Genomic DNA, 19941 nt, shown 5'->3' with positions numbered 1-19941 from the left:
ACTTTGTTATTCACATACAATTCACTCAGTTTTCCCCGTACGACAACTGATTAGCCCCGGCTATCAACAGTCGTTTTATCAAATCATCCAAGAAGTCTGGCGGAAAAACGATGCATGGTCCATTAATAAGATGGCACTTAATAATCTTTGGTAATTTGTTGAAAATGATGCAGAACACGCACTACAACATTCCTCGCCTGCCTGCCTGGCCAAAAAAAATTTGACACACATTGAAATATTTTTATAATTTATGCTCACCTCGCAGCCCAGAGGCAAATCCCTTTAAATAGAGAGCTCTGTATACGGGGAAGGAGTAGTTTCTAAGCCGCCTCATAATTTTCGTGTGTGTGTGTGTGTGTGTGTATGTTCAAAAATAACATCAAATTCACATCAACGATGTGTTGAGGAAGTTCTTGATCTGTTCGAGGCGCCCATATGTTTGCGGCCCCCTTTTTGTTTATATGTGAGCTGATGCCGATGCTGCTGCAACCTGTTAGACCACCCCTCCGCACCCCTCCCCTCTGGGCCGCATCGTAAATCTTGACAGGTTTTTGTTTTGAAAGCGAAATTTTATGGATTCTACTTTCTAGTATTACACAAAGGCTATTAAATTTTTGTTCTGGCCTACAAATTGTGGGCGGTTATTGTGTTCTTTTGCGGTTGTGCAGCCAAGGCTCCAAAGTCTTTGGTTTACCTTAGAAAATACAAGAATATCCGCCAAATGACGACATCAAGAGAAAATAACTTTATTTTCAAATGCAGGCAGCTCAATAATAAGGATATTGAGGCAAGGCAATCGCACAGACATTCGTGTCAAGGTGAAGGGAGAGTTATCAAATGTGGCCCTTGGTATGTCAAACTGATGTTAAGTGCTCGCAGTGGGGGAGGGGGAGGGGGAGGGCAGGTACAGCGAAAAAAAAGGAGGTGCAAACACCATTTAGTGAGGTAATAAGTAAATGGCCTCAAATGGCTGTCTAGCACGCAAATTTGATTATATTTCGCAAATTTGCATACAAATATTGGCTTTAGTAAATGTTATAACAAAGTAGTTCTACATATTTTCATAACTAAATATTATCGCGATTGTTTTGTGTACTTATTTGGCATTTTTGTACAGTTTTAACTTTAACACATAATTATTTCGTTGCGTTTATTATCCTAATTTGAAGAACACAATCATGCTCTGAGAAACACGCGCAAGGTTTCCCTACCAATGCAGCATGGGCTTATTATTTATTTAAAAACATAAGCCTATCCCATATATTCCAGTTTTTATAAAATACTTTTGCTTGTAAAACATTAGCCTGTCTTCTACGCATGCTATATTATTTAAACTACAACCTTTATTTTAAGATAATCGCATTCAAAACGCGCACGGGTACTGCTTTTCGAAAAACGCACACAAATCGCGCGCGTTTTCACAATTGTATTGCAACCGCACGCACAGTTTGGGAAGCACTGCCACGGCACCCATAGCAGCTGGCGCGTATTGTATTGAATTTGGAAGCGTCATGGCAACTTTCGAAACTAGACAAGACAGTAAAATTTATGATCATTTTCACACTGAACAATCAATCAGCAAATCGGTCGGGATCTAAAAAAAACAAGTATATCATAATGAAAACTATTTTTAATAGCCCACCGACTGGCGACTACATTAAAATGCTCTCAATGCGTGAATTTTTCAAATAGTTGCCTTGCCGCGGGGGATTTATCTTTGCGCATAGACAATTTGGGGAGATTTTAATCATACGCCGGTCAAAGCACAAATTTGTCAATACTTAAAAAAAAGCACTGCATAATAGCAAAATAGATGGCGACAAATGATTTTCAGTTTTTCAGCATTTGTTTTTTTTTTGTTTACTTTGTTACAAAACTAGCGACAGTTCAAGTTCGTTTGGCTTTTTATAATAATAGAGCAAAAAACGTGCATAAGTAGTTTTTGTTGTTACCCCGCTTTTTAAATGAAATAAACAATTTTCGGTTTTAGAGATTTCCAGTTGTCGTTGTTGTTGTTGTTGTTGTTTTCGAAGCGCAGTAAACGAGACTCGAACGGCTACTGAAAGCGTGACGCAGACGGCGACGTTGCGGCGCCGACAGCTTGCGGCTATGGCAACAACTCCGCACATCCTTTGTCCATTGACACATACTTTGCACCCTCCAAGCCCAAAAAGCAACCCCTGGAGCTGCTGGCTTTGCTTGCTGCTGGCAATGCCCTTGCCGAGCTAAAAAGAGCGCGTCTGACAGGACTAGACAGAAAAGCAGAGCAAGAGAGAGGAACGAGAGGGAGAGACAGAGAGAGAGAGAGAGAGAGAGAGAGAGTGGGAGCGACAGCCTTTGTAATATAATATAGCTATCATAAGCAACAGGCTACCCACATCAAACCCAAACAAACCTGCGCAACGGCGCAAAAAACCTTCACCAAGGACAACAGAGTCAAAGATATTAAAAGCATACAGTTTGCTTAGGATGAGGCAAGCCGCGGGTATGAGAAACGTCTGGGCGAAAATATAAGAAATATAATATATATATATCGCGTTTTGGGGCAGGACAAACAAAATTTGATTAACGACAGCTTGTGCCAGGTGTACAGCCATTTAAAGCGTCTCGATAAATGGCAGGCAGAATTAAAAGATATTGCAAGCAGCTGAGATACTTTATCTTTGAATTGTCAATATTGGATTACCGAAATTTAGTAAGCAATTCCTAATTTATATCTACTTGAAGGAGTTAATTAGTTTTTTGTATATATATTATTTAATATTTAAGCAATTTTTGTCAGTTGTAAATTAAGCTTCGATTTCCTTAAAAATAGGTCTTCAATGAATTCTTAAAGATCCTAAGAGATAAAACCATAGCCCGGAATAGTTCTGAAAACCTTAATCTACAGAAATCTTTGCGCCCTACAAATGAGGTTTCCGTCTAGGCAATTTTTTTGGCTGTTTCTAGCTAGTTAGTCTAGCTTATTCTGCCCTCACATATGACACCATCATGGGACACACTTGGGATAGGGCAGTTTTGTCAATGCACCCGCTGCCTGCCCCCTTCTTCTTCTTCATCACTTGAGAAATGGTGCACTTGCATTGTGCCAGGTGTTTGGCAATCTGAAGTTGCATCTGCTCGTCAATCTTTTAGCCCCTCCTCATAAATAATGCCTTTGTCTCGCACCATTTAAATCGATTTATATACCATAGAGAAGAGAAAAAACAAATACACACGGCGTATGAGCAACGCATGAACTCAGGCGGCTAAGCGTTAATGATTAGCTCCAGACGACGGGCACAGCCCCAGCTGGCGACCAGCTAATGATGAACTGACAGACTGTAGATATGAGCGGAAGGGTGGCGGGGCGTAGGGCGATTCGAGCCAGTCGATTGGGCACACAAGTGGTCATTGGCATTAAGCCAATTCGATGCTTGACATTTATTATGATTGGCTTATTAGGGCGCATCCGCAGCGACAGTCGGGCAATGGTTAGGGACGGGGGGCCTGCGGAGGTTACAGGGTATCTACGAGCAGCCCTTGTCGCATTGATGGCACATGCCAAAAGGGCCATTAACAAACTGCTTGGGCATAAAAACTACGGCAGCTATAGAGCAAAAATAAATTTATTTTTCTAATCTTTATTCGAAAAAGAAACAGAAATAGCCCTCGATAGCATATTTCTAAGTAATTAATCGGTTATTACGCTGCATTTGAAGTTTGATAATGTGTGTATAAAATATTTGTCATAATGTTAATCATAATTTTTTCAAGTAAAATTCAAGCACTCGAAGGCCAAAGGGAGTGTTAGTTGATAAGCCCTACGCCGAACCAATATAAAACTTGCTTTAACAAATTTAAAAAAATTTAAATAGCTTATCGATGTAGTATTCGCATGTACTATTTCGCATTAAGAGAAAAACCATTAAGCTGGCAATAAGAAATTTAAAAAAAAAGATCAAAAATTCTTGTCAGCTGTTGTAAACTTTGATTTCCAATATAAACACTTTTAAATAAATTGTAAAATTAGTAGTAAACAACAATAATAACTGAAGAGGAACTTCAAAGTCAGTACGTAAGGTCTCAGTATTCATGAATAAACAGTTTCAGTTTCGGGGGCTCGCAACAGAATCCAGTTGAATGCGACCTGGCGACGAGCGTGTGGCGCACGAACCTAACAAACCTGTAGAGCTTATGAATATTTAAGCGCCAACCGGCAAATTGTTATAAAAAAAACCGAAAAACAACTCGATATCAAAAAACATTTTTGTTGCCCTGCATAATGAGCCGAGTTATGTGGTGTAAGAAGGAAAGCGCATTTAATAGAGCAGACAACCTTATAGATATCATACGGATAGTTGCCAGGCAGAATAAATAAATATGTTAAATAACAGTATTTGCTGTAAACGTGTGATAAACAAATGACATGCAGTTTTTGATAACAGGTAGCAGCACCTGTTCCAGTAAACAAATTCTGCAATTCCTATTGAAATATGCGAATATCAAAAAGATTAACAATAACAACAAACAAACCGATTCTTAATATAGCTACGTAGAATACACGTAAACAAAATACTAGTTTGACATATATTTAAATGAGCTGTTAGTAGTACAGGATTTTCACCTGATCAACCGATCTGTTGGCTGTTGGGGCCTATATAAGGCCACCTTTCAGCATGGCTTAGCCATAGTTCATTTGTTAAGATCGCTAAAAAGATCTGCGGATCGTTGCTGAAATCGTGAAAGATACTTAAAAACCGCGTGTGAGGAAGAGTTTTGCATAAATTGAGTCTGAGTGATAATGGTAAAGCTTATTATATTTTGTTTAGTGTTGTAATAAAATCTGCTAGTTTCTGAAAAAAAAAAAAGAATGTTTTAAAGACTGAAAGAAAGTGAAGAAGATCGGCAGAAAAACGTGTTACATATAAATAAATAACAATAAATCAATGCTGGAAATTAAGAAAATATTGTAATCTCAAGATGTAGCATAGCGAAGTGTTTACTCTCTGATTAAAAACTGATATTTTTATATTTATCAAACTAAACTAACTTCTTTCTTTTCCTTAATGCTTCGCCATAGACAAGCTATATTGACAAAGGAACCAAAGTGAGTACACATATCAATAGGGTTTAGCAATGCATATTAACTTGATATATTTACAGCCTGAAGCCGGAAAATTCTTAAGCTTTGATCATCTAACGTTTTACGTTGGCAACGCCAAGCAGGCGGCCAGTTATTATACGACCCGTTTGGGATTTGAACCACTTGGCTATCAGGGATTGGAGACGGGCGAGCGACGCTATGCGAAGCATGCTGTGCGCCAGAACAAGATTGTCTTTGTGTTTGTGTCCGCGTACACGCCGGATGACAAGGAGCACGGCTTGCACTTGATGCAGCATGGCGATGGTGTCAAGGATGTGGCCTTCGAAGTGGAGGATTTGAACGCAATATTTAACTTGGCGGTATCCCGAGGCGCCGAAGTTGTGCGTGATATCTGGGAGGAGAGCGATACTCATGGCTATGTGAGATTTGCCACCATCAAGACGGTAATTATTCAGTTTTTAGTTTTCAAACATATTAATTACTAATATTTATCTCATTTTTTTCAGTACGGCGACACGACGCACACTTTTGTGGAGCGCAATGGCTATGCGGGTGACTTTTTGCCTGGTTTTCAGCGCGGTGTAAAGGATGTGCTGCTGCAGCATCTGCCGCCCACAAAGTTGAACTTCATAGATCATGTTGTCGGCAATCAGCCGGACTTGCAAATGGAGGGCGTGGCCGCTTGGTATGAGCGCATTTTGCAGTTCCATCGTTTCTGGTCCGTGGATGATTCCCAGATACACACGGAATATTCGGCGTTGCGCTCCATTGTTATGGCCAACTATGAGGAGACGGTCAAGATGCCCATCAATGAGCCAGCCAATGGCAAAAAGAAGTCACAGATCCAAGAATATGTTGACTACTATGGCGGAGCTGGCGTGCAGCACATAGCTCTCAATACGGATGATATTATTGCTGCTGTGAGCAACTTGCGGGCACGCGGTACAGAGTTCTTGACCATACCCTCGTCATACTACGATATACTGCAGGAGCAGCTATCCCATAGTCGCACCAAAATTAAGGAGGACATGGAAATATTAAAGAAACTGAACATTCTAGTGGATTTCGATGAAAATGGTTACCTATTGCAGATCTTTACGAAGAACTGCCAGGACAGGCCTACGCTCTTCCTTGAGGTCATTCAGCGTTTCAATCATAACGTAAGCTGGATTTTATCTTCTCAAATAAGATCTTTTGTTAATTTGTATTTATTTATAGGGTTTTGGCGCTGGCAACTTCAAGTCTCTCTTTACAGCTATTGAGATCGAACAGGCTAAACGTGGCAATTTGTAATTAACAGTTTAAAGGGAATGATATGAATATTTTATTATAAGGCATTTACAACAATTATGGATGTGCTTATACAATTAAATCAAGTCTTATAAATTTGCTATTTCTTCCGCTGATTAACAAAGCGACGATCAACGTGAACTTCGTTACGTGGATCATCGTCCGAAAATGAAATCATGTGCGGATTCCAAAACCCAGCAGGCGTGTTGTTCTCCTCTTCGCGATCGTGCCTGCAATTATTTAGATATCTGCGGATCTTTTCATCGTTCAAATTTGTGCCCATAAACTTGATAAACTGTCAAAATACAGAAAAACTATTCAGGTATTAAATTTAAGAAAAAGTTATGATTTTTACCTTTTCACAACGTTCACATACAATATTGTAGCGTTCTTTTACACTCATTTCGCGTTCCTGTTTGACCAGAATAGGACGCGGAAAGATTTCCTCTTCCTCATCTTCCTCCTCTTCCTGGTCTTCTATATCAAAATCTTGTGGCAGTTTGGTTGACTCATTACCTAAATCATTTGGCAGCTCTGTAAGCGGCTCATGTTTTATACTAATGGGCTTCAAGTTAGTTTTTACTTTGGCTGCCTCTATTTTACGCTTTTCGATTAGCTTTGTTTCAAATTCCTGCAGCCTTGTCATTGAGACTTTGTCATCCTCTTTAATGGCCTCCTCCATAAAGTCCATTGTGTTCAAAGAGTCCGTTTCATTAATGCTATCATCAATAAAGACAATATCCTGTGTGGCAGGTGTGAGCAACACTACGCTGGACGTATCCGAAGTGCCGCTTAAGGGGGGCAAGGCGACATCTGATGGCGGTTGAGGTGCTGACGGATCTGGGCACAGATCAAAGAACGACTCGTCGTCATCCATGTCAAAAAGGATCTTGTTATTGCTGTTGGGTATCGTTTCGCTTTTTGCGATGGTTTTCATGTCTAAGGCGCTGCTGTTGCCGGCTCTGCAAACTTATCAAAGGTTATTTTTTTTTAATAGAACCTAAAATATTAACCCGGTCGGCTATTCACCTCTGTAAAAGCGAACGTGACTGTTTGGCATGCTTCAGCGAGGTATACAAATTGGGGCTGGATTCAATAACTTCTTTATCGCAGACCGGATTGTTCGCCTTGTTGGAATCAAAATGCAGGCGCGTTTGCTTCAGTCTCGGTGAATGGCCGCGCAATGTCAGCGACATTTTTGTCTTGCCCAGTGGCAGCTTGTCGTTGGGTACTTTGCCCAGCCAGGGGCAGTTGGTATCGGCTGTTGTTGTTGTGCTTGTTGGCTGCTCATTTTCGCAGTTCCGTGTGTTAAGCTTGCGACGTGTGCTCCAGGGCTTGTAGGGACTGATTGCTGGCTCCGTTTCTGTTATGATTTCTTCCTCTTCATCATCTAGTTGCAGTGCTATGTTCATGTTCAGCGAGTCCTGACTCTCAGGCATCAGGGGAGAGGCATCCACCAGTGCGTTGCTGTGGCGCGATTTTTGTTTTTTCGCCTTTTTGGGCGAGAGTCTACGACGCTTGGGGCTTGACTTGACACTGTTCTCCTGCCCTTGCCGCAGCATTTCGAGGGCCTTGTGCAGTTTTTCATTTCGTTGATTTAACAGGCTAATACTATTTTCCTTTTCCACACACAGTCCCTGCATCACTATAAGAAAATGATAATTATTTATGGTGGCTAGCTTAGAGCCATAATAAGAAACCGGCTTACTCAAAAAGTGTTGTTTAATGGTGTCCAGCGCCTTTAAAAAGCATTTTGTTGTTTGCTCACTATTGCCTTGACACGTGGCACAATTCATATTGCCAATAATTTATTTTTTATATTTATTATCTCAATTTTTTTTGTTTATATTTTGTGTAAAAATTCAGAGATACTAGGGCTGGAAGACAGATTTATGTTAGCCAGATTTTGTGCACCGGGTGGCAACGCTGGTAACCAGTGCTTGCCAAGAGCAGAGCGATAGTGTTGATAAGCGACTGAGTGTAATTTATATGTTCTCGTGTTGATTTTTATTTAAAATATTTAAATTAAATCAATTAATCTTCAGATGGCACATTTGCGTGAGAGCTCTGAGAAGGCCTTAAAATTATTACGTACCTTGCCGCGTGTACAAATTGGCAACCTGCGACCGAATCCCAACTCGAAACAGAACGTAAGTGGTCAAGGGGCCGGTTGAATAACAACATTGAAAGGCGGTTTGGGATTATCACTACAAATTGCACGATTTTTCAGGACAAACGCGGACGTGCCCAGCATGGTGGCGATAAACACGGTGCCGGCAACAAGGGATCCGGCCAGCGGCAAAATTTCATGCGACTGGGTTACGAAACAGGCAACCAGCCCTTCTACTTACGCTTTCCCTACGAGCCCTACTACAAGGGCCACCACATGCGTCGCCAATATCCACCCATTTCGATGCTACAACTGCAGGTGTTAATTGACACCAACCGTATTGATATCAGCCAACCAATTGACATTGCCACCCTTTGCAATTCTGGCCTAATGTCGCTGAAGCCGGCGGAACTTCAGTATGGATTTCAGCTGACGGACGATGGTTTGGACAATTTCAAGGCCAAGATTAACATTGAGGTGCAGCACGCCAGTGAAGCTGTCATAGCTGCTGTGGAGCGCAATGGTGGTGTCATCCGTACTGCCTACTACGATCCACGTAGTCTTCATATTCTGGCCAATCCGAAAAAATGGTTTGAGAAGGGCTTGCCCATACCACAACGCATGCTGCCGCCACAGGATGCTGTTGAGTACTACACAGATGCCAAGAATCGCGGATATTTGGCCAATCCCGAGGAGATCAGTAAGGAACGACTGGTGCTGGCACAAAAATACGGCTACGAGCTGCCGCGCATAGAAGATGATGTTAATTACGAAATGCTCACAGCAGCCAAGGATGCACGACAACTGTTTCATGGCCTGGAGCCAGGATGGCTCGTAAATTTGGTAGACAAAACAATAGTCAAGTTAAAGGCAACATAAACATTGCATTTTTTGTGTTTGTTATTACCCTTTATTAAATGTAGAGAATGTATTGCAAACGGGAGCTTGGACTACGGTTACACTGAATACTAGTACACAAATTTATCCGCTAATTGTCTTTTATATAAACACCTGCTTGGCTGAAAGGTTCTCCATAAACGGCTTGACCACAGCGCTAGTGGCAAAGCAAAAAATCAGGCCAAAGGTAATTGAAATGGGCAGGGCTGGCAGTGCCTTGCGCCAAACGGCCAAGAGCAGCAGCGTTAGGCAAAGGCCAATCAATATGGCTACAAAGCAGGCAATTGTTGTTGTCCAGTCGCCATAGCTGGAGGCTTTGCCCACCAGCACGGAATAGAATATGAAATCGCCCAGACCAAGTTTGATACCACCTACAAATAAAAAGTCAAATAGGTATTGGTATAAAACTATTTTTACTACATTTACTTACGTTCTTCTTGCGACTCCGACTGAGATTGATCAGGTGCTGTGACCGTACGATATTCATTGGCGAGGCGTCCATTTCCGCTCTGAGTGCTTTGTACCTCAATTTGTCGACGAGCCACGCGGTCATTGAGATTGGCAGACCATTCTTGTGTAAAACCAGCGGCCTCTTCTGTAAAATAGAACACAAAGAATGATTTTATTCTGAGCTTCTTAAAAAGGTTAAAACAGATTACTAGAAGCATCCTTTAACCAATTAAGCAACTAAAAAAGAAGGCCAAAGAGCTTGCGCTAGAAATTGCGCCTAAGGCAGGAAGCCACTTATTTAATTCTATCTGAGACAAGCTTAGGCGCAATTTAAAGTTAACAACACATTAAATGAGTTCATAGTACAGAGGCTCAACTAAGCTTTTAAGAGATTAAAAAGAAATCATAAAAAATAAATGCATATGTACCGTTTCCGTGCAAATTTCTTTTAAATGTCACAAGTGGCATACCTTCAGCAGCCGCTTGAGTGTCCTGCTGACGCTGATTGGCGCGCGAATTACCTGGACGTGAAGTGTTATCACCTGTAGTTGGCTCCGGCGATGCCAACGAGTTTTGTGTGGTGCGCGTTGTTGTTGTAGAGTTACTATATGACGGCGAGGATGTGGCTGTTGGCAGTGGCTGTTCCGGCGTATAATGTGTGCCCATGTAGGTGTAAATGACGGTGGCTGCAAGAAAATTGGCAATAAAACAGTGGTTGGCAATAACCATACAAAAGTAGCGCACTTACAGGAGTAAATTAAAGCAGGAAAGATTTGCTCGTTGCGCTCCTGTGCGGTTTCTACCAAAATGCGCAACGGTCCTCGAGGCGATAGTACGGCTATGAGATCTAGAATTGAGATAAATTTAAATACCAGCTAAAAAAAATGTGTTCATAATGAACCATACCCCATATGGAGATTGCTGCCAGCACCGCCCAGGCTGTCCATTCCGGCAGATATTTAATAAAGACCAGGGCCATCAAAGCAGCTACAAATATTAAATAACCCTGTTGCAAACGCAGTGGACCATGCCAATGTATGGACATCATGCCAGCCACGCCAAAGTTCCACATAACCAGTACTGCCGTTGGATAGTCCATAGGAATGTTGTATGCACGTAGCAGCTCCTCCAAGTATAAGTACGTGAAAATGAATAGGAGCATAAACGAGGACAGTATAAGCCAGCCGTGTATGACGCGATAGCAGCGTTTCTTGTACAAAACAATAAGTACAATGGTCATAACAACAACCACGCTCATAAGGATCAAGGAGTTGGCTAGTGCATTCCATAACTTGACACTCGGCTCCGGCGACAGCTCGTGAAACGGCGTGTAAAGCCTGTCATATAAAAAGTTAAATGCCAGAGACATAAATATTGATTTCTTAATTATATATGTTAGTATTGCGAACTACTCACAGATATACATCTGTGCTGTTGTAAAAGCTAATCGAGTTAATGGTAGCCACAACGACCAGCATGCACAACGAAACGGGCACAAATAGTTTGATGACATGTTGGGCACCATATTTAAGACCCAGCTCTTCTTCGAGCTCCTGTTGTGACGGCCCAGGACCACCATCACCGCCGCCCGCGCTAAGTCTTGGAGGCTGAGAGTTAGTTCCGCGTACGACAACGTAGGGCACGGCTAGCACAGGCTGCAAAACTCAAATTTTAGCTAAGCGGTGAACGCAGAATATGAAAGTATGCCTACCCCGTCAGTATGATCTGCATTATTGCTGTCCAGCTGCCCATTGGAGCCATAATTGCTGCTTTTCTGTTTTTGTTGCCGCCTTGGAGGACGTTCCAAACGCTCTGCTGCGCCGCTCTGGCTACCATCGGCGCCCGCCGCCGTCGACGACGATGGGACGACGTGTTCGTCCATGAGCGGTGTGCGTTCGTTAGCCGCCGCCTCCTCAGCGTTTGAAGACGCCCTCTTCGATGCCGTAGTTGGAGGACGTTACTTTAAAGGTTCGCAATATGGAGACCGTAAGTATGATGTTTGAATGATTGAATGAGTTTAATTAATTTATGCGTGCACTACATACAATTACTGGATTGAAATGTTTAATGCTTGGCAGCAAATAATATACTTTCTTTTGTTTTCGAACGACTCATAGGCAGTTAGAGATGGGCGTCTATATGGCTACAAAAAAGTATCGAATGAATGAGTACTACACGCAACAGAAAAAATATTTATGCAATAAAAAAAAATCAATAAAAATATATTGCAAAAATTTACATGATGACAAACAAAGTTTCTGGGACTTCTCGAGACATTAACTTCATCTATTGACGTCACAAATTTCGATAAGAAAAGTGTTCGCATACTCTTTCTATCGATTGCTAACAAAAGAGCAATCGATAGATATTGTTCTTATTAGCATTCTGTATGCAGCTGTTGTACAAGTTTAGTGTTAAAATAAAAAAGAAAAAGCGAATAATTCACTATTTCACAAAAAATATATTGCTGATATTAACATTTTAAATGTTGCCCCCGTTTAAAGTAGCATTACGGGGCTAATCCAATCCACTGCACTCACAGTTCGCCTCAAAATATGATAAGAACTTAAACGCTGCATTTTCTACCGGCCTTTTGTCGATTTATTGTTGCACTTTGAGAACTTAATGCACAGCAAACGTGTAACGAATTGATATACAGATAATTATTATTGTGTGCATTGTGGAACTTATTAACGCAAATGCTTAAATGTCCAGTTGAAGTTAAAGAAAAGAACCAAACTGCCAGAGTGTGAATCAAAAATGAAATTTGAATGCTTGTTGCTGTTGTCGTGGCTGTGGGCGGCAACTGGTGACGATGTCACGATCTTTGCCAAAAATCGTTCCCGCCGTGCCTCCATTGAGATAGATGCCAATAAGGCTGCTGCTGCTGCCACGCAGCTGCACAGCATCATCGATCTGGCGGACTGTCAGGATCTGCACAAATATTGCACACACCAGAAGACCAGCGACAATTTGGCCATGCTCGAGTGCGTATTGAGTTTCAGTTCCAGCCAGCTGGAGGCGCTGCCGGAACCATGCCAGCATGCGCTGTGGCTGCAGCAACGTCAGCTGCAGTTAAATTCTTGGGTGGAACACACATTGCTGCCCAGCTATTGTGCTGAAGAGCAGAGCAAGTTGTTAGGCTGCCTAAACTCTGTCGATCTGTGGGCCTGCCTGGAGGATAAGCGTCAGGAACTGCCACAGAGCAACACCTGCCAGCAGCAGCTGCGCCGCGCACACACGGCCCTGGGTGAGGACTATGCCAACATTGATGACTTCTATACAGCTTGCGGTTCTCTGGTTGAGCAGCATAAATGTGGACGCATGAATGTGGAGCATTTACCAGCCCTGCTCTCCCAGCTGGGCACTGCCCAATGCCTGGTGGCGCATTCGAGTCAAACATCGCCCATGGACCTCAACTGCAAAGTGGCTATAAATGCCATTGAGCAGCAACGTGGCATGCTGGAGCTGTTTCGGGTTTGTTCCGGGGACCTGACGGCACTCTGCCCACAAGTGAGTATGACAGAACCACCCTTGAATTGGACTAATCTCATATTCCATTTTCTAGGAACGCGCCGGTACACCAAGTGCGTTGAAATGTCTGGTGCGTCACAAGAACGATCCATCACTGAGCAGCCACTGTGCGGGGCAGATATCGTTGCGTGATCAGCAAATGGGACGTGATTATCGTGTGTCACATGGTCTAGCCAAGGCCTGCAAGGATGAAATCAAGCTACATCATTGCCGACGCGGCGTTTCCGAGGACAAGCAGGTGCGACTGGCTCAAATCTTGCTTTGCCTAGAGTCTGTGGCAAAGAACGGCACCAAAGTGGCTCCCGAGTGCCTTGTAGAACTGAATGACCATCGGCGCATGTTGATGACCGACTATCAGCTATCGCCGGAGCTGCTCAGCGACTGCGCTGACGACATACCCAAATTCTGTCCGGACGAGCACAAATCGCAACTGGTTAACGGCCTCTCCAGCTCTGGCGGCGAAATAATACACTGTCTGATGTATCATGTGCGTGCGCGGCGGCCACAGCGACGTGTGACATCTCAGTGCCAGCGTGGACTTGAAACGCTTATCAAGGTTAGCGATGCGGGCGAGGATTGGCGCGTCGATCCCGTACTGAGACGAGCCTGCAAAAAAGTTGTGGATGTCGCCTGCAAGGATGTTGAGGGCGGTGAAGCGCGTGTCATGAGCTGCCTAATGGAGCGCATAGGCACGCCCGTTATGCGGCCTGAATGTGAGCAGGCGCTGCTTATCATTGAGTATTTTGTGGCGCGCGACTTTAAGCTGGATCCACAGCTCTACAAGCACTGTCGCGACGATGCCGTCAAGTACTGTCGTGCCAAGCGCCAATGGGACGATATACAGGATGTCCAAATGGATCCCGAACGTGGCCCCATGATACTGCCCTGCCTGCATCGCATGGCCTATAGCGAGGATGAGCATCAGACGTTGCGCAAGGACTGCTTTAGGGAAGTCAAGCGTGTGATGCGGCAGCGTGCCATTTCCGTGGATCTAATACCCGAGGTGGAGGATTATTGCCTCTCCGATTTGTCGCAATACTGCGGCGAGCTCACAGAAAAGGGCACCGAAATGGAGTGCCTGCAGAACATGCTTGAGAAACTGCAGCCCGAATGTAAAACGGTGGTGACCAAATACACGGAAGAGGAGGCCGCTCACGTCGAACTGAATCCGGTTATTATGGCTGCTTGTTCGGAGGCAATGCAAAAACATTGTACGGAAATACTTAATACCGGCAAGGATAATGGTTAGTTATACTTTCTAGTAGCTGCAACCTAGCTCATGCTCTTTTGTAACTTTTCCTTATAGGCAACATGATGGACTGCCTTATCTCGCACAAAAACGACGCCGATTTAAACAAAGGTTGTCGCGCCGCCATTGAGCACTTTCAGATAATCTCACTGAAGAGCTATCATTTTACCACCAAGTTCAAGGAGGCGTGCCGTCGACATGTGGTGCGCTTCTGCGGGGCCAGCGCCACCAAAAATGAGGTGGTTGCCTGCCTGAGTGAAGTCATTCGCAACGATACCATACGTTTGCAACGCCATCAGATACCCAAAGATTGTCGGCAACAGGTCAAGTCGCAGCTGTATCAGCAGCGCGAAAGTATTGTGCTAGATCCCAAGCTGGGCAATGCCTGCAAGAATGAATTAAAGGAGTTCTGTTCAGATCAAAAAGGCCCCGGTCAGGTGAATAAAAATGCAAGTCATCCGAGTCATTTTTAATTCTATAACACCACCAGACACACCCAAAATTAAACCGATTAGTTTGCTTGTAGCATATTCATTAATCAAATTATTCCGCAGGCCTTGGAATGTCTTATACAAAAAACCTCAAACCTGGGTAAGGCCTGCCATCATGCGATATTTATGATCAAGCGCTCGGAGCTGGGTGACAGTGGCACGGACTACACACTGATCAACACCTGCAAGGACATGGTCTACAAATTTTGCCCCAACACAGAATCTGTGCAGCTATTGGACTGCCTGAAGACCTACAAGGATGATCCCAACTTTGACCAGCGCTGCCACTTGGTAGTCGTCAATCGAATGATCGAACAAAATACAGACTTTCGTTTCAATCCTACGCTGCAGATGGCCTGTGGGAAGAACATTGATCGCTACTGCTCCAATATTGTGGCCACAGCACAGCCAAATGAGGAACTCAATGGCAAGGTGAGCATTGACCTTCTTAACTTAGGCTAAACAAGTTCACATCATGTTAAAGAGCATATAATTGGAATCCCAATATTCGTTTGTTACCACAGCTGCTATGGGGCATAGGCAACTGAATTTGTAAATTCTGGGAAAATTGTGAAAATCTAAAAGGCTGCCTACTTAAGCCTCTAAATCGACTAGTTGTGGAGCAAAGTTAAGATTAGATTTGATTAGATTATACGGAAAAGACATGTTCGTCTATCTGTCTAGCTATCTTTATACTATATATGAACTTATTATAAGTTTATTCGCGCTATCAAAGTGATTTAAATTCACTTGTAATGATTCAAAGTTCTACTCTGGCTGATTAAATGCGCCAAGACGAAGTATCTGTGTTTAGTGTTCACATAACAGCTCGCCATTTACATTTACCGCTAAATAACATAGCACACGAATGCTAATAACAGCTTTTTAGCATAGTGTGATTTTACAAGTACAGTAAATGTTATTCAGAGCTGCCACAACTATTCCAGTTTATCTGATGTTTCCATTACTACTTTTATATATCTTAACATATTAATGTATGTTAATGATAAATGAAAACGGAAGCTTTTTACTTTTGTATTTTTAAAATAAGTCCGTTACGAGTTAGTTTTTTTCGTTTGTTCAAGCTATATTCAACTCTTATTTTTTTCTCTATATATAATAATATTTTAGCAATGTACTGTAATATAAAGCCCATTTTACCAAGCACCCTGACCACATTTTAAAACTTAACATTTCTGCGCTGTAAACGACCATTATCTGGATCATCAATCGTGGCTGTCAGCGTCCTAAGTAAATCTTCACCTTGGGTTATGTCTAGTCCAAGGCGATTATAGGGTCCACTGGGGCTAGTTAAAGCGTTCAGATTCTTGGGCACTCCACTGATGGCAAACGATGTCCACAATTCGACCATGTTCTGCGCCATCAGCGTGTCCTCTTCCTGCAGCTGATGCGTAGCAAACAGATAAATATTATCGTTGGAATGATGCGCACCACCATTGAACGGATAATGCGAGTTGCCAAACTCGTAGCCGAAGCGCGTGTGCTGACCCTCGTACTCAAAGCTGTAGACATAGACAGGAGCAGCCGACTGAAGCGAATGCAGCTTGGTTGCCAGGCTGATGACGGGCGACTTCATGGCAATTATCGAAGTGAGCTGCGTGGAAGAGTATGGAAAATAGTTTGAGGCTCGATTCAAATATCCAATAGCTCACATCAAAATAGGCGGGCAAAGCGTCTCTGTGGTCATGACTTTCCAAAAGCTGCGGCGTATAAAGCAGACGATAAAGCAAATGATCTGCCAAGCCCGATCCGTCTTTGGCCATGTCGACCATGCCCTCTGAGAACTGACGCACACTCAGAGCGCTGATATTCGAGATCTTGGCTTTGACTGCATCGTAATACGCTGTAAATGAAAGGCTTATGGAGTTAACTGAAGGATTCGTTCACGACGATTGACCGGCCACTTACAGGCGAGCACAAAGGAGCCATCGTGTTGTGTGAAGCCCGTCATAAGCGGCACAGCACGCTGATAGTCCTTGAGCAGCTCCTCTGGGTAATTCGGCAAAATGCCTTGCAGATCCCCTACAAGAGGTGAGAAACTCTCCGTTTTGGTGGCCTGCAACAGATCCACCACGGAAGCCGCACGCACGCAACGCAACAGCTGTTCCTGCTCCTCGCACCGCTGGCAGCCCAATTCGGTGCAAATTCGCTGAGCCTGTTCAGCTGGATCTTTAGTAATCGCCCAGGTGGCGAATATCGAACCGGACTGCACAATTGCTCGTTGAAAATGCTGCTCAGAGGTGCGTGGACTCAGGAGCAAGGCACTGGTCACGCCCGCCCCAGCACTCTGACCGAATATGGTCACCTGACTGGGATCGCCACCGAACACGTGAATATGTTGCTGCACCCAGTCTAATGCCAAAAGTATATCGGCAATGGGCGCATTGCCAGGCAGCTCATGAGTGTATGTTGACAGCCAGCCCAAGGCGCCGATGCGATAATGCGGCACCACCAAAACGATATCCCTTTCCAGCAAATAGTTTGGTGGATGATCTTGCGAGGAGCCATTGTAATAGCCACCGCCATAAACATAAAACATCACTGGCTGACGAGCGGTGAGCTGTCCAGAAAATAATAAGCGTGTGAATATAATATAAATCGCCTTTCTATGCGATTTTCAGAAGGTAGCAAATGAGGCAGGATTAGTGCATATCTGCTATGATAGACCTATATCTATGTCTTGATGATACTTGAGGTCGTATAGTTACATAAATTAATAATCCGCCTCTGATAAAATTATTTTTTTCGATTAATATTCTCAAACGGTTTTTGCACCAGTTTGTAAATGCTCATTTTAAGAAAGCACAATGCCTCAGCTTTGCAATTTCCTAAACAGCTGCACGTCTTTGTTTTTACCTTTTATTGTATTTTTAGTCTGTTTTAGCATTAAGTTTAAAGTCATATATTAATTTATATGCTTTCTGGCAATGATTTATTTGTTCAAGCTGTAATTGTGCATGCTTCTCATGGGGAATATATTTAAAATCGGGAATGCTTTAAAATCGAAATATCGTATTTTGATATCACTTACATTTTTTGTGTAGACGCATAGATTTAGGCAATCCTCTAGCTGAGCGTCCGGCGTCTGAGCATCCAAATTGGTTATCACCGGACAGCGTTGTCCAAAGTCCAAGGCATCGTATGTCTCAGTCCAGGGCGAGCGGGCAACAGGTGGCTGTGTTGTTTTACAGGGAGAGGTACAAATTTATATGATTTTAATGAACGTCATAAAGGTCGTTTATCAGCTCTTGTTAAGTGGCTCAGTATCACTAGACGCTGAAGTATTGGACTCTCAACCCACACGAAAACGCAGATCTCCGATGGGCGCTTCGGCAAAGGGTATACCACGAAATTGCATTAAACTTTGACCCGTCCAGGTTGTCTGTCCGTAACTTCCATGCACTGCGCCCTGCCCATTAGCGAGGTCCACTGTCACCGTTGACATTGGCACAGCTGCATCCGCTAAAGCGTTCATTGAGACCAGCAACCAGCCGGCGAGGCCAGCGAATAGCAGGCCGCAAAGAGCTAACATCACGTATACGACACGTCTACGCATCAGACTGAACTGACTATAAACAGCGGACGATCCAACACGCTCGTCAATTGCGATCGTTTCTAACGTTTCGTTATCGCCGCGAACACGTCTCTCAACTGAGCTCACGAACACGAATTCCATATAAAATTCGGAAAATTGTGAAAATCAGTTACCGCAGTCAATCAAAATTATTCGAGCAATTAAGTCTTAAACGTTTTGTTTACTCTCGTTTAAATAGGTTATTAAATGCTTAAAGGACAAATTCAGGCAATCGAAATTGGATAGGCCATGTGCCCAGGAAATGATCAAAATACTGCAGGAGCAGGCATTAAACTATAAGTTGAATCCTGTGCTCCAGCACTTTTGCAAATCTGAGATACAGGAACTGTGCAACGCGGATATGGAAGCAGATGAGCATGGCCAGGTGGAGGAATGCCTGAAGGCCGCCTTTCTGCGCAAGCAACTCATCAATCGCGAGTGCCAACTGGAGGTGGCCACTCTGATAGCCGAGGCCAAGGCGGATATACACGTCGATCCCATACTGGAATCGTCATGCACTGTGGATCTACTGCGTTACTGCAGCAAAGTCATCAGCGGCGACGGACGTAGTAAGTGGAGTAATAACATTTACAAATCGTCATATTTAATATGTGTTTTAATGTCTTCGTCTAGAACTGAGTTGCCTACGCACACTGTTGCGCGAGACGCCGAACTCCCTGGAGTTGGATTGCCGTGAGAAGCTGGAGAGACGCATCGAAATGTTTCGCAATGCGGACGATGCGCTAGCCCAGCCACCGGAGGACATGCAGCAGCTGGTGCAACAGGTGGTTACATCGCCGGCACGAAAGTTCTTCCTTGTGATATTAATGAGCGCCACGGGCTTGGTCTTTCTGACGGGCATCTTCCTTGGACGCGCCACCAAACGTGCAATGGGCTTAAAGAATAAATAATGTGAACCGACTGTAGTTAATACTTATATGATGGTAGCTGATATATTGTATCGCGAAATGTGTGTAGGATAAAGATGTGCGCTTCCCTCGTTTACCCGCGCTTTAAATTTTCCATTTTTGGACCTCTTCCCACTGCAATCAGCTATTTTTTGAGAGCAATTTGTGGCCTAATCGTTTGTAAGACCAAAAAAGTGTAATTCATTTCACAGAAAACTTAAGTAAATAAGTAATTTGTACGTTGTATTTTATTGTGTAATCTTATTATTTGTAAAACGAATCGTATTTTTAAAAATCAAATGAAAAAAAAACTAGCAATGGCGCATATTTT

The 19941-nt window shown here is 43.3% G+C and overlaps 6 protein-coding genes across 11 annotated transcripts; 3 read left to right on the top strand and 3 right to left on the bottom strand.

The window, feature by feature from the left end:
- The first annotated feature begins 4658 nt into the window (after positions 1 to 4658).
- Hpd (4-hydroxyphenylpyruvate dioxygenase) lies at positions 4659 to 6472 on the top strand. The gene is made up of 5 exons (XM_064685057.1): positions 4659 to 4786; positions 5063 to 5089; positions 5146 to 5529; positions 5593 to 6246; positions 6305 to 6472. The coding sequence occupies exons 1-5, from the start codon at positions 4784 to 4786 to the stop codon at positions 6377 to 6379; spliced, it is 1143 nt and encodes a 380-aa protein (XP_064541127.1). The 5' UTR covers positions 4659 to 4783; the 3' UTR covers positions 6380 to 6472.
- On the bottom strand, positions 6387 to 8255 carry CtIP (CTBP-interacting protein). 2 transcript variants are annotated; one of them, XM_064685050.1, is made up of 4 exons: positions 8085 to 8248; positions 7406 to 8021; positions 6732 to 7338; positions 6387 to 6671 (listed from the first exon to the last, which is right to left on the bottom strand). In XM_064685050.1, the coding sequence occupies exons 1-4, from the start codon at positions 8170 to 8172 to the stop codon at positions 6477 to 6479; spliced, it is 1506 nt and encodes a 501-aa protein (XP_064541120.1). In that variant the 5' UTR covers positions 8173 to 8248; the 3' UTR covers positions 6387 to 6476. The 2 variants fall into 2 exon arrangements, with proteins under 2 accessions (XP_064541120.1, XP_064541121.1); XM_064685051.1 differs by lacking the exon at positions 6387 to 6671 and having other exon boundaries at positions 7125 to 7345; positions 8085 to 8255.
- An 81-nt stretch (positions 8256 to 8336) lies between these two features.
- On the top strand, positions 8337 to 9424 carry mRpL15 (mitochondrial ribosomal protein L15). Its single transcript, XM_064685059.1, has 2 exons — positions 8337 to 8526; positions 8607 to 9424. The coding sequence occupies exons 1-2, from the start codon at positions 8422 to 8424 to the stop codon at positions 9363 to 9365; spliced, it is 864 nt and encodes a 287-aa protein (XP_064541129.1). The 5' UTR covers positions 8337 to 8421; the 3' UTR covers positions 9366 to 9424.
- Positions 9413 to 11976, bottom strand: Psn (presenilin). 4 transcript variants are annotated; one of them, XM_064685046.1, is made up of 8 exons: positions 11879 to 11976; positions 11545 to 11793; positions 11250 to 11488; positions 10740 to 11170; positions 10582 to 10680; positions 10262 to 10519; positions 9814 to 9978; positions 9413 to 9754 (listed from the first exon to the last, which is right to left on the bottom strand). In XM_064685046.1, exons 2-8 carry the CDS (start codon positions 11713 to 11715, stop codon positions 9486 to 9488), a joined length of 1632 nt encoding a protein of 543 aa, XP_064541116.1. In that variant the 5' UTR covers positions 11716 to 11793; positions 11879 to 11976; the 3' UTR covers positions 9413 to 9485. The 4 variants fall into 4 exon arrangements, with proteins under 4 accessions (XP_064541116.1, XP_064541118.1, XP_064541114.1 ...); XM_064685048.1 differs by having other exon boundaries at positions 10355 to 10519; positions 11545 to 11936; XM_064685044.1 differs by having other exon boundaries at positions 11545 to 11935.
- Positions 11977 to 12222: 246 nt separating this feature from the next.
- On the top strand, positions 12223 to 19856 carry Glg1 (golgi glycoprotein 1). 2 transcript variants are annotated; one of them, XM_064685034.1, is made up of 6 exons: positions 12223 to 13346; positions 13402 to 14611; positions 14674 to 15065; positions 15171 to 15539; positions 18902 to 19271; positions 19336 to 19856. In XM_064685034.1, the coding sequence occupies exons 1-6, from the start codon at positions 12594 to 12596 to the stop codon at positions 19611 to 19613; spliced, it is 3372 nt and encodes a 1123-aa protein (XP_064541104.1). In that variant the 5' UTR covers positions 12223 to 12593; the 3' UTR covers positions 19614 to 19856. The 2 variants fall into 2 exon arrangements, with proteins under 2 accessions (XP_064541104.1, XP_064541105.1); XM_064685035.1 differs by having other exon boundaries at positions 12224 to 13346; positions 14674 to 15053.
- On the bottom strand, positions 16170 to 18708 carry Est-Q (Esterase Q). Its single transcript, XM_064685043.1, has 5 exons — positions 18430 to 18708; positions 18160 to 18303; positions 17037 to 17688; positions 16781 to 16971; positions 16170 to 16722 (listed from the first exon to the last, which is right to left on the bottom strand). Exons 1-5 carry the CDS (start codon positions 18682 to 18684, stop codon positions 16288 to 16290), a joined length of 1677 nt encoding a protein of 558 aa, XP_064541113.1. The 5' UTR covers positions 18685 to 18708; the 3' UTR covers positions 16170 to 16287.
- Positions 19857 to 19941: the final 85 nt, after the last annotated feature.

Source organism: Drosophila montana, unplaced genomic scaffold, assembly GCF_035044405.1.
Source record: "Drosophila montana isolate Dmon_TW-CO22-7 unplaced genomic scaffold, ASM3504440v1 contig_3003_1, whole genome shotgun sequence".
In the NCBI taxonomy this organism is placed as follows: domain Eukaryota; kingdom Metazoa; phylum Arthropoda; class Insecta; order Diptera; family Drosophilidae; genus Drosophila; species Drosophila montana.
This window is presented reverse-complemented; position numbering and strand designations above follow the sequence as displayed.

What these genes read in the sequence shown, in the direction of transcription:
- Hpd (XM_064685057.1), top strand. An exon ending in ATATTGACAAAGGAACCAAA is followed by an intron (nt 5,090 to 5,145) that starts GTGAGTACACAT and finishes ATATATTTACAG; the next exon opens with CCTGAAGCCGGAAAATTCTT. An exon ending in TTCAGCGTTTCAATCATAAC is followed by an intron (nt 6,247 to 6,304) that starts GTAAGCTGGATT and finishes ATTTATTTATAG; the next exon opens with GGTTTTGGCGCTGGCAACTT.
- CtIP (XM_064685050.1), bottom strand. Translation starts at nt 8,172, where the DNA reads ATGAATTGTGCCACGTGTCAAGGCAATAGTGAGCAAACAACAAAATGC. An exon ending in CATTAAACAACACTTTTTGA is followed by an intron (nt 8,022 to 8,084) that starts GTAAGCCGGTTT and finishes ATTTTCTTATAG; the next exon opens with TGATGCAGGGACTGTGTGTG. An exon ending in TCACGTTCGCTTTTACAGAG is followed by an intron (nt 7,339 to 7,405) that starts GTGAATAGCCGA and finishes ATAAGTTTGCAG; the next exon opens with AGCCGGCAACAGCAGCGCCT.
- mRpL15 (XM_064685059.1), top strand. Translation starts at nt 8,422, where the DNA reads ATGGCACATTTGCGTGAGAGCTCTGAGAAGGCCTTAAAATTATTACGT. An exon ending in ATCCCAACTCGAAACAGAAC is followed by an intron (nt 8,527 to 8,606) that starts GTAAGTGGTCAA and finishes ACGATTTTTCAG; the next exon opens with GACAAACGCGGACGTGCCCA.
- Psn (XM_064685046.1), bottom strand. Translation starts at nt 11,715, where the DNA reads ATGGACGAACACGTCGTCCCATCGTCGTCGACGGCGGCGGGCGCCGAT. An exon ending in TCCTGCTTTAATTTACTCCT is followed by an intron (nt 10,520 to 10,581) that starts GTAAGTGCGCTA and finishes ATTTTCTTGCAG; the next exon opens with CCACCGTCATTTACACCTAC. An exon ending in AAGAAATTTGCACGGAAACG is followed by an intron (nt 9,979 to 10,261) that starts GTACATATGCAT and finishes TCTATTTTACAG; the next exon opens with AAGAGGCCGCTGGTTTTACA.
- Glg1 (XM_064685034.1), top strand. Translation starts at nt 12,594, where the DNA reads ATGAAATTTGAATGCTTGTTGCTGTTGTCGTGGCTGTGGGCGGCAACT. An exon ending in TAATACCGGCAAGGATAATG is followed by an intron (nt 14,612 to 14,673) that starts GTTAGTTATACT and finishes TTTTCCTTATAG; the next exon opens with GCAACATGATGGACTGCCTT. An exon ending in CATCAGCGGCGACGGACGTA is followed by an intron (nt 19,272 to 19,335) that starts GTAAGTGGAGTA and finishes GTCTTCGTCTAG; the next exon opens with AACTGAGTTGCCTACGCACA.
- Est-Q (XM_064685043.1), bottom strand. Translation starts at nt 18,684, where the DNA reads ATGCGTAGACGTGTCGTATACGTGATGTTAGCTCTTTGCGGCCTGCTA. An exon ending in TCGGAGATCTGCGTTTTCGT is followed by an intron (nt 18,304 to 18,429) that starts GTGGGTTGAGAG and finishes AAAACAACACAG; the next exon opens with CCACCTGTTGCCCGCTCGCC. An exon ending in CTTTGCCCGCCTATTTTGAT is followed by an intron (nt 16,723 to 16,780) that starts GTGAGCTATTGG and finishes TCTTCCACGCAG; the next exon opens with CTCACTTCGATAATTGCCAT.